General features: G+C 25.4%; 3 protein-coding genes across 14 annotated transcripts in view; 2 read left to right on the forward strand and 1 right to left on the reverse strand.

Moving 5' to 3' along the window:
• LOC129614216 (kinesin-like protein unc-104) overlaps positions 1-10,035 on the forward strand; it is a 41,452-nt gene extending 31,417 nt beyond the window's left edge. For all 12 annotated transcript variants that reach the window (XM_055528668.1, XM_055528678.1, XM_055528672.1 and 9 more), the window contains 5 exons: positions 4,518-4,936; positions 5,001-5,190; positions 5,253-5,389; positions 5,444-5,545; positions 5,682-10,035. In XM_055528668.1, the coding sequence (XP_055384643.1) occupies positions 4,518-4,936; positions 5,001-5,190; positions 5,253-5,389; positions 5,444-5,545; positions 5,682-5,760 (927 nt within the window). In that variant the 3' untranslated portion in view covers positions 5,761-10,035. The remainder of the gene's footprint in view (positions 1-4,517; positions 4,937-5,000; positions 5,191-5,252; positions 5,390-5,443; positions 5,546-5,681) is intronic.
• On the forward strand, positions 658-4,227 carry LOC129614218 (anillin). Its single transcript, XM_055528680.1, has one exon. It carries the CDS (start codon positions 836-838, stop codon positions 4,046-4,048), a length of 3,213 nt encoding a protein of 1,070 aa, XP_055384655.1. The 5' UTR covers positions 658-835; the 3' UTR covers positions 4,049-4,227.
• A 1,363-nt stretch (positions 10,036-11,398) lies between the features above and the next one.
• On the reverse strand, positions 11,399-15,883 carry LOC129614188 (putative helicase mov-10-B.1). The gene is made up of 15 exons (XM_055528619.1): positions 15,701-15,883; positions 15,484-15,632; positions 15,257-15,425; positions 14,987-15,185; positions 14,756-14,928; positions 14,539-14,678; positions 14,429-14,484; positions 14,247-14,366; positions 13,984-14,161; positions 13,553-13,929; positions 13,382-13,494; positions 12,645-13,334; positions 12,482-12,587; positions 12,137-12,422; positions 11,399-12,061 (listed from the first exon to the last, which is right to left on the reverse strand). Exons 1-15 carry the CDS (start codon positions 15,702-15,704, stop codon positions 11,861-11,863), a joined length of 2,961 nt encoding a protein of 986 aa, XP_055384594.1. The 5' UTR covers positions 15,705-15,883; the 3' UTR covers positions 11,399-11,860.
• Positions 15,884-16,122: the final 239 nt, after the last annotated feature.

Consider the following 16,122-nt stretch of genomic DNA (forward strand, 5'->3'; position numbering starts at 1 on the left):
TATTTTTAAAATTTTCCTTTCAATTCAAAACGATAATTAACTTTCAATTGAAAATAAATTGCTAGGTTTTAATTCCATTTTTTTTTCATAATTATATAAACCGCAAAATACAACAATTTTTTTGACATGCATTTCTTTTAATGGTGTTAAAAATACACATACTTATATACTATTTTGGGCGTTTTCGCGCTTTGAAATCTGAATAGATTCAAAATTGTCAGAGCGCATAATGACATAATTCCAATTGTTAGTTCATATTGTCTAATACAAAATTTACAAAATATGATGAACATAGAAATCAATTTTGAATTTTGCAATTTCTGTTTAATTGCGGATTAGTAATAATACAAGTATAAAAATAAGCAGCTAAAAATCGCAATCAGTTTGTAAAAATTTGCAAATTGTTTAATTGCTTGATATATCATTGCACACAATCAGTTGCATTGCGTGTGTGCGCGTTTAAATATTAAACAGATAAAATATCAAAAAATTGCATTATGTACAAAAAATTTCATGTCTAACGATTTTTAATTTGTCATTAATAAGAAAGAAAAAACGCTATGAATAAACAAGTAATCATTTACATCATAATGTTGTTGTCATTTTATTCCGCAAGATGTCAGTAAAATAAACGTCTTGAAAGGTTGCAATGGTTGACTGGGTATATTGCTTTTCAATTAATTGACATTAGCTACACAAACCAGCAGTTTAAAATTTTAAAAAATTTGTACGCTTGTAATCTTGTATTGTTTTGAAAGAAAAAAATAAAAATATTTGTTGCGTGTTAAAAATATTGTATGAAAAATTAACGATTTAAAAAGATAACCCAGATAAAATGGATCCATTTGCTGAACGTATGCTTGAAAAAGCTCGACAAAGATGCAAGAATTTAGGAATCAAAACTGACTTTAATGTTTTAAGCGAATTTCAAGAAATGAGTAATTCGTTAAGTACCAACTGTGTTAATACACCAGTGAAAACTACATTGTCAACAAAAAGAAGTAAATCCGGAAATGATACCACTAATTCTCCTGAACCAAATTTGGGTAAAACATTCATATCAAACAAAGAAAATCTTGGAATTGCTATCAATGTTAGGTCAGACCATCGGATTGAAATGGTTCAAATTCAACTGCAAGATGAAAATGGTTTAGTAGAAGAAGAAACTCTGCAACCAGAAGAAGATAAAGAAAAACCGAAAATTCGTGACTGTTCACGAAATCGATTGAAACGGCTTGGTGCCCTATATTCAAATTCAGACGAAATTTCATCACCAATTCATCGTACTGAGAACCAGTTTTATGAAGAAAAAAATGATCATATTATTAAGGATATGAGCAATAAAAAAGTAACTCATAAACTAAATAAGCTAGCTGAACTAGCTAAAGAAATCAACAATTGGGAAGATGAGGATGTACAAAAAAGAACAAAAAACAATTTTAATGATCATAAGATTGAGACAACGAACGAAAGGCAAAATGAAAATGAAGTTACAAAAAAGTTAAAGTGGGACAATACTGTCATGCAAAATTTAGAAGCCCAAGGATTTCAAAGGAAGGAGAATAATTCAAATGTGTTAAGCTTTGAATATTTGGAAAAGATTGACCGTAAACAATCGAAAAATAATGAGATTGAAAACACTTCCAGTGTACAAAAAGTAATATCAAAAATTAACGCTGAAAGTAAAGGGAATACAAGTTTAACAGGATTTAATAAACCTAATCTTTGCATTAAATCAAACTACAAAGATCCTATTGATCTACCATTGAAAGAAAGAATGAAAATTTTTGAGCAAAATAAAGGTGAAGCACCTGTTCCTAAAGTGCCGTTTGGTATGAATGTGCCCGCAAAGAAAGTATGTGACGAAGCTGTAAAAGAACATAAAATGCTTAATATGAAAGTACCTCAAAACAAGCTCGAATTGAAAAATTATGAAGCAGCTTTAAACTGTAGTAAACCTGGAAAAATTGAATCTGAAATCGAACAAAAAATAAACAATATTCAGAAACACAAACATATCCAAATGGAGACAGATTTAGAAAAAAACAGAGTTGAAAATTCTATTTCGAAAAAAATAGTTCAGGGTAACTTATCGACAATTGTTTCACAGTTCGAAAACAAAATAATAAATAATGCTAATAATGAAGATGAACATCAATCAACAAAGATTAGTCCAAAAAGACTATATCCAAATTTGAGTGAATTTGAAAGCAATAATGAAACTGAAAGCGGTACTGATGGGAATGAATATTCAACAGAAATTCTTTCCGAAGAAGAGCCCGTCAGAAAATCTTTCCGGAAATCAATTGACAGTTCCATTGATGATGCACGACTATCTTTAAATACATCTTCTGATAGTTTCAATTTCGAAAAACCTCAAGTGAGGTTTGAACTACCTGAAACTAAAAGAAGTTACGTATACAACAAATCAAATAATGCTGAAAGCGATAGTAATATTAGCAATAATTCAACAAGTAGCCAAGCAACAGATAATTCTGAAGAAGTTTCCGATTATTTAAATGATGCTTTTGATGATGATGAAGATAACGAGAATGATGACAATTCATCCTTAACTACCAATACAGACTCTATTATAAAAGGGGGTAATACTGGAAACACATCTCTAAATAATAACATAAATCAATTAAAATCTCAATTAAGTGTTGAAGAATCTAAAGAAAATATGGTGACGTTAGTTCACACAATAAGTTTTTATAGAAAACAGCAAAATAACACATCAAATCCATCTACTCCAATTAGAAAAATATGTAGAGAGCAGGAAATTCGTAGAGAAATTTCTGAAGAATCTGAAACAAGTGAAAATGATGATGGAATTGATTACGATCAACGGGAGATTGAAACACGTTTAGTTAAGGAAAAAATGGCAAAACTTCGTGATGAAGTATGTAAACAGCAACAAATCATTGCACAAACAAGTCAAGCTTTAAACTTATGCGCAGCCACTATAGAATTTTCTGGTTCTACGGAAGCTGTAGAGGGTGAAAGACATTTATTAGTGGCAACGCATCGTCGCCAAGCCGCTTTAGACGAAATACAGCGTTTACGTGTTGAAGGTGTAGTAAGACCATCAGGTTCTCCTAAAGAAAGGGGACGGTTAACTGTAAAAGAAATAACAATACCTTTGAGACAAGATTACATTCGAAAACTGTCAAACGATGCAATATCTGGTCACCATCTCTTATGTTTGCTAAAGTATAATGAAACCGTATTAGCAACACAAACAGTCCCAACTTTGCCAGGCTTGCTTTCAGTGAAATTTCCAGATGTTTTAAATTTGAATGAAGTTTATGCAGATTTTCGTGTAACTCTCGAAATTTATGGTATGACCGCACAACGAGAAATATTGCCGCATGAAATTAAATATCATATTAACATTAATAAAAACAAAAATGCTCGAACGCCAAAAAAAAAGGGTTCAGATTCACGTCTTGTAATGCCGATAGTGCAGTCTCCTGCAGGTCCAAACGTTGTTCGAACACCGGCTCTTGTACAATACGGTTTTGCTATATTTTCCTTACGGGAAGTACAGAGAAATACTTGGACATTAACCAAAGTTTCTGGTGTATCTCCACTTGAAGGAACTGTACACATGAAAATCAATTGTGAGCTCTCAGTTTCAATCTCATACAAAGGTTTTTTAACTATGTTCGAAGATATATCTGGCTTTGGTGCATGGCATAGACGTTGGTGTTACTTAAACGGACATATTTTAAATTATTGGAAATATCCAGATGATGAAAAGAAATGTACTCCAATTGGTTCTATTGATTTAAATATGGCAATAACGCAAAAAATTACAACTGCCCCACGGGAAATATGTGCCAGATTAAACACAATTATGTTAGAATGCAAGACATCTTCAAAAGAGGACGCGTTGACTAGAAAATCTTCTTTAATGACTGTGACGAAAAATGATATGGTTGTTTTAAGATATTTGCTATCAGCAGATACAAAAGAAGAAAGGGATGAATGGTGTGCACATTTGAACAAAGCTTTAATGCTTCTAAGAGCATGGTCTTCAAATTAGAATTGTAATTAACATGTCGGAAGAGCATAATTTTAAAACCAAGAAAATAAGTTCATAGTCTCAATATGAAATATTGTGTTAATAATAAATAAATGTGTCTATTTTATTTTCTATTTTATAAAAAGATAATATTCAAATATATACATTTATACATACGTACTTTTGTATAATCTACTAATAAAAAAATATTTAACAATTATTTAACTTGTGTGACAATTTCAAAAATAAAATATACATACATGTTTTTTAAAAATTGTTTTTTTTTTCTCGATTATTCCGAAATTTTTAGAAACCTTAACTGTTAAAACTCGGGTATAGATTTTGAAAAAATAAGTAAATGTAAGGGAATAATTTAAAATCTAATGATAGAGAATATTTTCCCCGAATCAGAGCCATGCCCAAAAATATGACAATCAAAAAATTTACATATCAAAAATACACTTATATTTATAAATTTTCTATCTTTTAGTGGGAATTGGAAAAATTAACACGTTTAGAAGAAGTTGGAAGAGTGAAACACATACTATTATTGCGAGAGCGTCTCGGAATGGATACAAATCCAAACCCAACTACAAAAACTGAAAAAGATGTTTGTAACTTGGCTGCTAGAGCTGGTACTTCGCCAGCACATATGGTAATTCCACCCTCTCCCCAGACACCAATTAAGGAGCCTCAGTCGATATTACCAGAACGTGAATATACACAAAAGGAACAAGAATTAATGTTGAAATGCGTCAAACTAATACAAGGAAAGTGGAATAGCAAAGATGAACAAACACCACAGCAAAATGCTGACACAACGTCAATAATAACTCAAAGTGATGCATCACCTGCTGATGAAGGATGTGCTGATATGACTGCAAGTTGTTTATCTGGAAATTCAGTAGAGTGAGTTCAATTATAGAATTATATTATTACAAAAATATTTTGAAATCACTTATTTAAAATTCAGACTGTGTTCACCAGAAAGAGTTGACGCTCCAAATGGCTGGGAAGCACCAGCACCAGCTACGCAACCATCGCTTCCTTTAAGATTATATGTACCCGAACTGGAAGAAATACGTGTTAGTCCAGTTGTGGCCCGAAAAGGTTATTTAAATGTTTTAGAACATGGAGGATCTGGATGGAAAAAACGATGGGTGGTAAGTTAAAATCGATAAAACTCTAAAATTGCAGAATAAAATTTGAAATTCGTATATATTAGACTGTTCGTCGTCCATATGTTTTTATATTCCGATCGGAAAAAGATCCCGTTGAGAGAGCGGTCCTTAACTTAGCAACCGCCCAAGTTGAATGTAGTGAAGATCAAGCTGCTATGGTTAAAATTCCAAATACGTTTAGGTAATTAATTTTTTTAAATAGTTTATTTTTACTTTTATTCTAATAATATTTCAGTGTTGTAACAAAACATCGCGGTTATTTACTACAGACATTAGGAGATAAGGAAGTACATGATTGGCTTTATGCTATAAATCCACTTTTAGCAGGACAAATTAGGTGAGAATGGAATATATCAGTTTGTGAAAACATACTGTTCAATAATAATTTATTGTATCATTTATCAAATTTCATCATGCTAAACTTTATTTAAATTTTCAAAGAATTAAAAATAAAAATATTGATTCTGTTTTAGATCAAGACTAGCCCGACGTAATGTGGAAAATGCTACAACACAACAAACAACACAGGCTACACAAAATTCGAATAAATGAGATACGATTACAATGGAATCGGTATTGGTATACTAAATTTTGTATTAAATTAAAATGTTCTTAAATTTGAATATTTTACTTTAAATTTAAAAACTTTAGAAAATTATATGTAGATATGTATTTAATTTTGATATTGATTTTTTTTTTAATTATTACAAAATATATTTGTTATTGTTTTGTTTTCAAAAGGAGCACATTATAACCATTTAAGTGTAAATAGTTAATTATAGTAATATGAAAATTTATATTTAAATAATTATTTAAAATTTTTAATAAATCATATTTACTACTGTTTCATTACCTATTAAATTAAAAATTTCTTAACTATCTGTTGCGGTTTATTTCATTCAAATTTTTGAACATTTTTTATGCCAATACTAATTCCATTATTTAGAAAGAAATACATGAAATGTACTGATCATGAAATATTGAAGAATAAAGCAAAATGTTTTAAGTAACAGATAAACGACAATTTAATAAAAATCATAAATTAAACAAAAATATACAAAAAATTAAAGTCTAAAAAAATTTAAAAACAATTTAATGTGTAATTTAAAAAATATTATTATAAGTAAATTGAAGAATAGTAATTATATTAATGACTTAATTGAGTAAAAAATATTTATTGTATATTTATATTAAAATTATGAATTTATTTTCAACAAAATCAAAATGAAAAAAAAAACTAAATTGAGAAAAAACGATATAAATGGATTAAATTTCGTTTTTTCTTTTTCATTAAAATAATATGTCTCGCGGATGAACTGACTGATGTACATAATAAATTCATTTTTATAATATTTTGGCTTTTAGGAAAAAAAAACATGAACATTACAAAATTTCTGAAAACTTACAGTAAAATTATTTCTAATTTATTTTAAAATATTTCGTAATGAAACCCAGTTTTCATCACTTTGTATTTTTTATATTCAAATTGATAACACTAATATATGGTAGACGTTTCCCACACTTCAGTTCATCCCGGGGAACTTTTATGATCCAGAGTAATGAACATAAAACTCATTTATAATTATGCCTTACGTTATTATATAAAAAAAATTAATAATATGTTTTCTATTCTTCACAATATTGTAATTGTATTTTGTTACTCTTGATCAATTCGATAAATAATTTTTATTACAATTGTACATTCCAGAAACAAAACGAAATTTAAATATTTATAAAAAGTGCAAGATAAAATCTATGTGTAAAATAAAAAACAAGGAATTTTTAAAATAATATTAAATTTATTTTTTTTAAATTTTTTTTTTATTATTTTTCTAATTTTTAATATTACGCATAGTGATAAAATTTTAATTTATAGTATAAAAAGGTAAGTTTAAAGTCTTTATTGCACAGGACAAAATTACTAGATGTTGCTGAACCATTAATCTTTGCAAGATAAAAACAATAAAATGTGATTTTGACTGGATTATTTATGTATTAATCTGGAAAAGAAATTAATTCAAAAGCTAAATTACAGATGTTATTCTAGTGATTTTGCTCTGTCTAATTAAGTTTTAAAAAATATTTATATAAATATAAAGGAAACGATGAGGCACGAACTCAAAAAACTAATTAAGAAAAAATAATAAAGAAAAAAAATTAATATAAAATGCATACTCATTCCAAAGTAAAAATAAATCAAACCAAATAAATTGCATATATAATACAAAAAGTATAAATGTTATTAGAGTTATGAATATATATATATATATATACATGCATAAACAATTAAGGAAATAATTAAATTAAAACTTATAAAAAAAATATAAATATTAAAATATAAATTAAAAAAAAAAAAAGGGAAAAACTAATATTTTAAATGTTGTTGAAGAAGTGTTTAATTGCAACAGACGAGGTTTGATTTTTATCGACAAAATTTATCTTTTTAATTGTTCCATCCCTAAAGAAAAAGATTTTTATTTTGTAATAATTTATTATTACATCAAGTTTTATCAAAATTATGAAATTTGGTATGAAAGAAATATGCACAAGAACTTATTTTTTGGCGGGATGAAAATCAAATTAATTAAAATCTTGTCTGTGGAATAGAGTCTAAAATTGAGCATTTTTACAAATTACATAATTTTAATGGCAATGAATAAAAGTATTGAAAATAAAGAAATCAAATGTGAAATGAGCAAAATTTTATTTAATTTTGTATTAGTAAACTTTTGTTAATTTCTATTTCTATTTGAATTGTACTGTAAATAAAAAATAAAATATATGTGTATAATATTTTATAGCAAAAATGAATATAGTTATGAAAAATTGCACTTATGATATTATTTTACAATTTAATTTTTGTTAAATAGACTAATATTTGTAAAATCATTACTTTTAATTTTTCTTCTTTGAAATGTTTCATTCTAGCTAGAAATTTTTACAACAAAAAAAAAATTATTAAAACAAAAGCAAAATTTTATATTCGCAATGAAATGGAATTTGCAATAATACAAACATTTAGATTGTATAATATATAGAAGTATTAAAAAAAAAATGCTGAAAATTTCTATAAAAAACGCGTTTTATATAACAAAATATACATAATATGTATGTACATTTATCGTATTACTTCCTTTTTATATACTTTTGTATTTATATTATATCAAAAAAACACATATATGAAAAATGTAAATAAAATTTTGAATGAACAAAATTAAATATTTATTCGGTTCTTTTAATAAGAAAAAGCTTTCAAATTTCAAAAATTTTTTATTTTATTTCAAAAAATATAAAAACAACTTTTAATATTCGTAAAATAAACAAAATATTTCATCTTTAATCAAATTTAATAAATAATAAATAACAAAAATGGTAAAAAATACAAATAAATCAAATAAAATATGTCCTATTTTCATGATTTTAATAAATTGTTGCTGTCATAACATTAAAAAAATAAAAGTTATTATTTATTTCTTCTGAATAATTATACTATGTATTTTTATACTTGTAACGAAATTAAAAAACATTGTCATTGTTTTATTTTTATATTGAAAAATTGCTTTTCGCACGAAAACCACAAACAAAATTTACACAATTAGAATGAAACATTTCGGAAATTTTATATTTTTATTCATTTTAAATTAATTTTGTTTTAAAAAGTTTAATGAATACAAATTCATTAAAAATTTTCAAATTAATAATTAATTCCCAACCATTGCGGTTTTGAACAATCAAAAATTACAATTTCATTAATATTTTTACAAATTTCAGAATTTTAATTGACTAATATATTATTATTACTTAAAACTTATTATTAAAAGGAATTGCATGATCATATTAAATCAACTTTTTTTTTATTTGAAACATGATGACTTCAAAGAAATTTCATAAAACTTTAAAATTTATTACACTTGTGTAAGATGTTTTAAAAAATTTTAATATTTTTGTGTTTTTCTTATGCATATTTGAAAACAAAATTTGTTTTTTTAATAAGGCTTTTGTGCTAAGCTTTGTTTATTTTGAAAAATTATCACGCAAGCAGTTGAATCAAGAAATTAATAAATTCTTTTAATATTGGTCAACTGCAAACTATTTTATAATATAATATGAATATTGTATAAAATATAATTACAATGACAAATAATATATTACAATTTTTTTTTCTCTAATTAATTATTTATGTAAACTTTCTGCAAAAAAGAATTGAACGACGATAAAAAAGCACAAACGTGCACATAAAATTTTTTTTTGTAAGACTTGCATTCTTTTCAAAATAATCAATCTGCGTTTATATAACATATTTATTCCATTAGGAAAAATAATAAAATAAAAATAGTTTTATTCTTTTGAAATATATTTATGTACATATAAATTGTATATGTGTATATATAAATGTATTTAATAGAATAATGTTTTTTATTTAATTTGCGATTTGAATTTAAAACGATGATCTGTTGTAGATATAAGGCTAATGGAAAAAAAATTATCGGAAAATCTTATATGATAAATGATAGATAACATTAAAAGATAGCTTTTTGATGAACAACAAATTCGCGATAGAATTCCGATATCGATTCGAAAATATTATGTATTTTACGATCAATTTTTTATAGATTTTTAAGTTTGTTTTTCTTAATAAGGGTCATTATATCTATTTGTTCAGTTCGTAGTACATATTTCTATACATATTTATTTAATATTTGAATCCATTTATTTCTTTTTTTATTAATAATAAAATTTGAATTCAAATACGAGTATAATTTTAAATTTTAAAAAATTTGTTTAAAACAAAAATAAGTACCAAAAATATTAAATTTATTCCATATTTAATTTCTCATAATGTTATTTACATAATTTTTATTTTTTATTTTATAATATGCAAAACAAAATATAATATTAGTAAATAAAAAATTATAAGGTAATAAAATATTATATAGTATTCAAAATTTATAATGTAATATTATAATATAAAAATATCAAAATGAAAATATTAAGTATATATTTATAATAAATAGTATAAAACAATAATGAAATTGTAAATTAATAAATTTAGATAAAGTATTTTGAAAAAAAAAAAACGACAAATATACATTTGAATGTTCATAAATCTTAATTTCATCATACATATATACAAATATGTAATGTATGGGATATTATGCTTCATTCTGATGACACGATGAAAAAATAGGAACTATTTTTTTTTGGCATGCTTATTTGCAAATAAATTGTAAATAATAAATCTCCCCTAAGTGATATTAAAGATCATTTTAACGGGATGATTTTTCTTCAAATATACATAAATATTATTATACACAATAATATATACATATATATATATTTGAAAAGGATTGATTAACTTTACGGATTGTTAAGAAATAAAAAAAAAAAAAGTTTTTTATGAATAATTTTATTAAAGTTTAAATTGTTATATTTTCATTTATTATTTTTATTTAATATAATATATATAATTTATATAGGTTTGTTCCACAAAAAAAAAAAAAATTTTTTTTTTATCTGTAAATTACTAACAAATACTTATGTAGTAAATTTTTCAATTAAGGATATTTATGTAAAAAATAAACAAAAAAAATAATAAATTTTTTGATTAATATAAATTCAAATTTTACAAAGGTGTGCAATTTAAATTATAATGACAAAGGAGAAAATACATATATAAAAGCAAAAAAAAAAAAAACAAGAAAAAAAATTAAAATCAAAAATTAAAAATATTATTCAAGCTAAATGTATTATCTAAAGGTATATACGTGGCGTATCACTATATAAAAAAAAATTAATAAAAAACAGCTTTAAATAAAAATCTTAGTATGAATTTAATTTCTTTTTTAACTATCGATTCAATTTGCATATAGCTAGATCTGAGAATACGAGGATTTCCTTGCATGGCTGTGTTGTTTTATACAATTATTATGAAATTTTTGAACAAAAATAAAATTTGGAATATCTTTATCAATTTGTTGTAGTCTCAGTACGCGATCAAAATGATTTTTGTTGTTTTTAACTAAATATTTAGATTGCATTTTTTTTTTTGTTTAGAAGATGCATAGAAAACAAGAAAAAAGAATGCACAAAAAATATATTATTTATCATAGAAATTCAATAAGTAAAATTGCATTGGTCAGAAAATCAAGTAGTAGCAGAAAAAGAAAGATCCTGCATCCATAATTCAAGATAAATATAGCCAAAATTATTGGGAAAAAAGTCATAATTATTCAACTCAAAAAAATCTAAATAATAACCATGAATTCCAAAGTCTTCTGTAATACCTCTTTGTAAACCAGAATTGCAGATATAGTGTATAAGCATTTTCTTCTTTTTTAAAAATGTGAATCTCTGGTTCCGTACTTTCTAGTACGGACAACTTCATTGCATAAATCACTATTAGTAGACGAAAACCTCAATAGACTTTTCGATTTATCCTTCTTCCGTAATACTTAGATTTACATACTGAAGGTAATCATATACATATATAGCTATAATATTCCTTTAGTAAAAGCATTTACTATTTTTTATTCATGTGGTCAATATAAAGCATCGCTAATTGCTGAAAATTTTATAATTGAAATTGTTGTTTAAAATTAATTTAATATATTATTATCCAATTTCTTTATTCATGATATATGATTTAAAACTTTTATGAACTCAACGAAATATTTTCAATATCATTACTTAATTTATTATTAATATCGTTATCTTCATTTGTTGTGTCGATAAGCACATTTTCTTCGCTACAATATTGAATGCTCTCCTTCCAATTTGGAACATCTGATAAATATTTTGTATTACCAACAATAATCAAAAGGGCTTGTGCCCGCGTTAGCATTACATTTAATCTCTAATAATAAAATATTAAATAATAAAATATAGACTTTTTATTGCAATATTAATTTGATTAGAGTTTTTAATTTACCTTCTCGTTAACCAAGAAACCAACACCCTGCCTATCTGAAACTTGTGATCTTACTGTTGAAATTATTATAACCGGCTTTTCTTGTCCTTGAAATGTTTCTACAGAACCTGTGGCAATTTTATACCATTTACGTTTATTCAATTCTTCTCTGATTATAATATTTTGTTTTCTATATGGAGAAATTACGCCAATGTCTTCTTCTTTAATTTTTCTACCATTAATGTGGAAATACATCAATTTCTTGACATATTCCATAACAATGTTTACTTCCTTTAAATTAAACAAACTGAAAAAAAATATAAATTTTTTGAGTTTTATTTTATTTGTCTTTTATTTATCACATACCTATGTGAGTACATGTCTTGCTTTGTGTGACCACTGACATGATGGAATATTAAAGGTAATTCTTTTTGAGGCAAATTGTTCCAACCTATTGCCCAATGGGTTAAATCTAAAATTGTACCAATTTCTTAAATCAGAACAAACTGATATTTGTGTATACACTTACCTATGTTTGCACACGCAATCAAATCATTTGAATAAAATAATTTATTGGAAATTGATAAAATACCTGGATGCGTTCGAAAGTTCCTTACAAGTCGTGTTTGAATAGTTCTATTATACATTCTATCGTCGTTAACTCTGTAACATTTACGATTTAATAATCTTTCTAATAAAGATATTTTTAAACCATATTCGGATGCAAGTTTTGAATGCAAAATAGGACCCAATTGTTTTGGATCTCCAGCAATTATGATTTTTATGTTAGAATGAAAAACAGCTTCAACAGCAACGAGTACTTCGGGTTCTGTCGAAGCTGCACATTCGTCAATAAAGCAATAGGTATAATTACTTGGTACCAAACCAGATGCTTTTAATCGACCGACTAATGAAGTTGTACATATCAGCACATTGTAATTTTGTATGCTTTCTAAAGAGGGAAAAAAATGGTAGCCGTATGATAAATTTGAATTTTCAATTAAGTCTTTATCAATATTTTCCAAAGACTTCTCAGATGATTTGGAAAATAGACGAAATATTTTTAGGTCTGCAAACTGAGAATTTTTGATTTTAATCAAGCGTTTAGCTATCTCATTACATGCGGCATTCGATCCAGCTGTTACTAAAATTTTTTCTTCAGGCTTTTTTATTTGTAATTGTAAAATGCTTTCAACAATGGTAGTAGTTTTACCCGTTCCTAAAAATGTTTAAATAAAGTACTAATAACTTTTTTTAAATAACAACCTGGTGGTCCAACAATTATATATGGTAAAAAGTATTTTATTCCATTAACAATATTTAAAACTGCTTCCTTTTGCTCTGGATTATTTTCCACATTGACGTCGAATATATCAATTCTTAAATTATATAACTTCATTTAATTTATTTTAATTTCAATAATTTCAAAAAAAGTACTCAGGCATAGATATAGTTGCGCATGAATTAAATTGCTTATCATCTTCCGGAAATAAGAAAACTGATATAAGAGAATATTGATCTATGGCATTTAATGCAGAATACTGATATAAAAAATTTCTTCTATTTGGACGAAATTTAACATCATATTTTTTGCTAATGTCAATCTTATCCTTTCGACATTCAAAATAAACTGTTGTACCGTAAATATTCGAAATGATTCCAAAATATTTATATTTCAATTTTCTAGCACATCTAACTTCTTCATTAGGTACATTCAATTCTTTAGCGATGTTCGTATCGCTGCAAATTAAAATCAATTCATCGCCACAGTTTATTGTGTCTTGAAAAATTTCACCTTCCGGTAAGTTACTGAGCTTAAAAAAGAATTAAAAATTACTAAAAATCTAATTTTTTCTTTGGAACTTTACTTTGATGGAATATTCCAATTCTTTCTTTGTTCTTCTGACGCAATGTATTTGGGTTTCGGTTTGAGTAAAATTAAGGTAACATTTCTCAATTTCAATATCTTCCATTTCTAGTAAAAATTTAAAGACTTCACAAATATTGCATGGAGTAAGATTTCTGTCGTCTTCTGTACAAAATTTTCTTGAAAAAATATTAAATGCTCAAAATAGCTTAGATTTAAAAAATTTTACTAAAATAATACATTAAGTTTCTACAATTCATTTACCTTAAATCTCTACTAATAGAAAATAAATCATTTTCGGTAAAATTTTTCATGGAATAGAGTTCTCTCAATGATTCTCTTGGAAAATGCTCTGATATAACACCTTTTTTTGTTTTTAATTGCCTATGAAATAAAAATCAAAAATCGTATTTACATAAAAAATAAACACATTTGAGGACATTTACGATTGCTTAATTTCACCTCCATTAAGCATTTTTCTTGATAAAAATAGGCTTGGTAACTGAAACAAAACTTTCACATTGAAAAGAAATTAAAAAAAAATTAACATAAGTACTATTGTGTGCAGTTCAACAAATTTTTCTCGTTGATTTTGATCTGTATTTACAAACATATGAAAAGTTACATAGATTGGTTGTTCAATAGATTTAATAAATACATGTTTGTCTATAACAAACTCGTAGGATCCACCTTCATCTAAAAGCAAAAATAGATTTTGGATTGATTAAATTCAGAAGGATGTTTTAAATTAGTATAAGTAAATAGATAAGTACCAATTATCCTTTCATTATCTTTGTGATTCACTAAACATAATATATCCGTAGATCTAGCTGTAGCCACGGAACTAAGAGATATGCCAGAATATTGTGTACTCAATGTGAATTTAAGGAAATCAGAATCTTCACTTATTTGACAAAATATTTGAAAACGTGGAAAAGGTGATCCTCTGAAAATAAACTCAGCTATATATGCAACATGAAACAGTTGTTAGTACATTTATTTACTGATTTTTTATTATCCATTCAAAATTTGATGTAGAAATATGCAGTTCAAGATGTTCTTCTAAAAGATCTTTAGATTGAAATTTTAAAGTGCAAATTTCACAAGAAATGTCCGAATCGCTTCCTAATGATTGTTCTATTAAAACACAAGTCTTAAATTCAAGCTTTTGTTTCTCCTGACTAAATTTTCGGGTTATTTTATCTTAAATTCCGGGAATAAAAATTTTAAATTTATTTTGATAATTATTAACTAGTATAAAAGTAAATAAGTACCATTTTCCTGAAATGTGTGTTTTAATACGGCTTCGTTTATTTGGGTTCGGTCCAGCTCATTCAAGAAATAATTCTCATACTCAAGTAAAGTTGTCTTGTTTATTACAATTACATCTTCTTCGTTACTTTTCTTAATGATTAATTTGCCATCTCTTAAAATTTCTTCTAACTGTGTAATTTTAAAATATATGAAAAATTATGATTCTTTGCATGATGCAGTTAATAACCTTTTCATTTATTTTTAAGTTCTTTTTGCTTTCCCATGACGCTAATTTTGATATGAAATTTGATTTAGTAATAGAAAATACGTCAGTTTCTTCATTAAAGATATTTTTATGATACAAATATACTATAAATTTCTTAATCGCAGTACCATCTAAAAATTTAAAATATATGTAGTGAAATGTAAAACAATTGAATAAGTAAAATCTTGTGGATTCGTACCCATTTTAACATTCAAATTGTATTTAAATTATCAAAAGTAAATTTGAAAAACAGGCTTCTTCTCTGCTTCTCACTAAATTATATTTACAAATATTTATGTAGATATTCGGACCCTATCCGAAAAATCCGTCAAAAATAATGTCTAAAAATCATGTAATTGGATTTCATCTGACAACAAATAAATAATAGAAGTTTCACTCTTTAGATTTACTGTCAGATTTTTTTAAAATAAAAAGATGACAAAAATTTTTGGTGGGAGTTTTGAATAGCGATCAGCTGATTTTTTTGTTGATTAGAATTTTTTTTAGCAAATTGTTAAAATTTGACGTAAAGACTGAATTCCATGTGTTAATTTCATAAATTAACAAAATCATCTGAGGAATGCCTTCTTTTAAAATTCCATACCAAAGTTTTTTCTATTT

Source organism: Condylostylus longicornis, unplaced genomic scaffold (genome assembly GCF_029603195.1).
Source record: "Condylostylus longicornis isolate FDR11 unplaced genomic scaffold, ASM2960319v2 ptg000106l, whole genome shotgun sequence".
Taxonomy (NCBI): Eukaryota; Metazoa; Arthropoda; class Insecta; order Diptera; family Dolichopodidae; genus Condylostylus; species Condylostylus longicornis.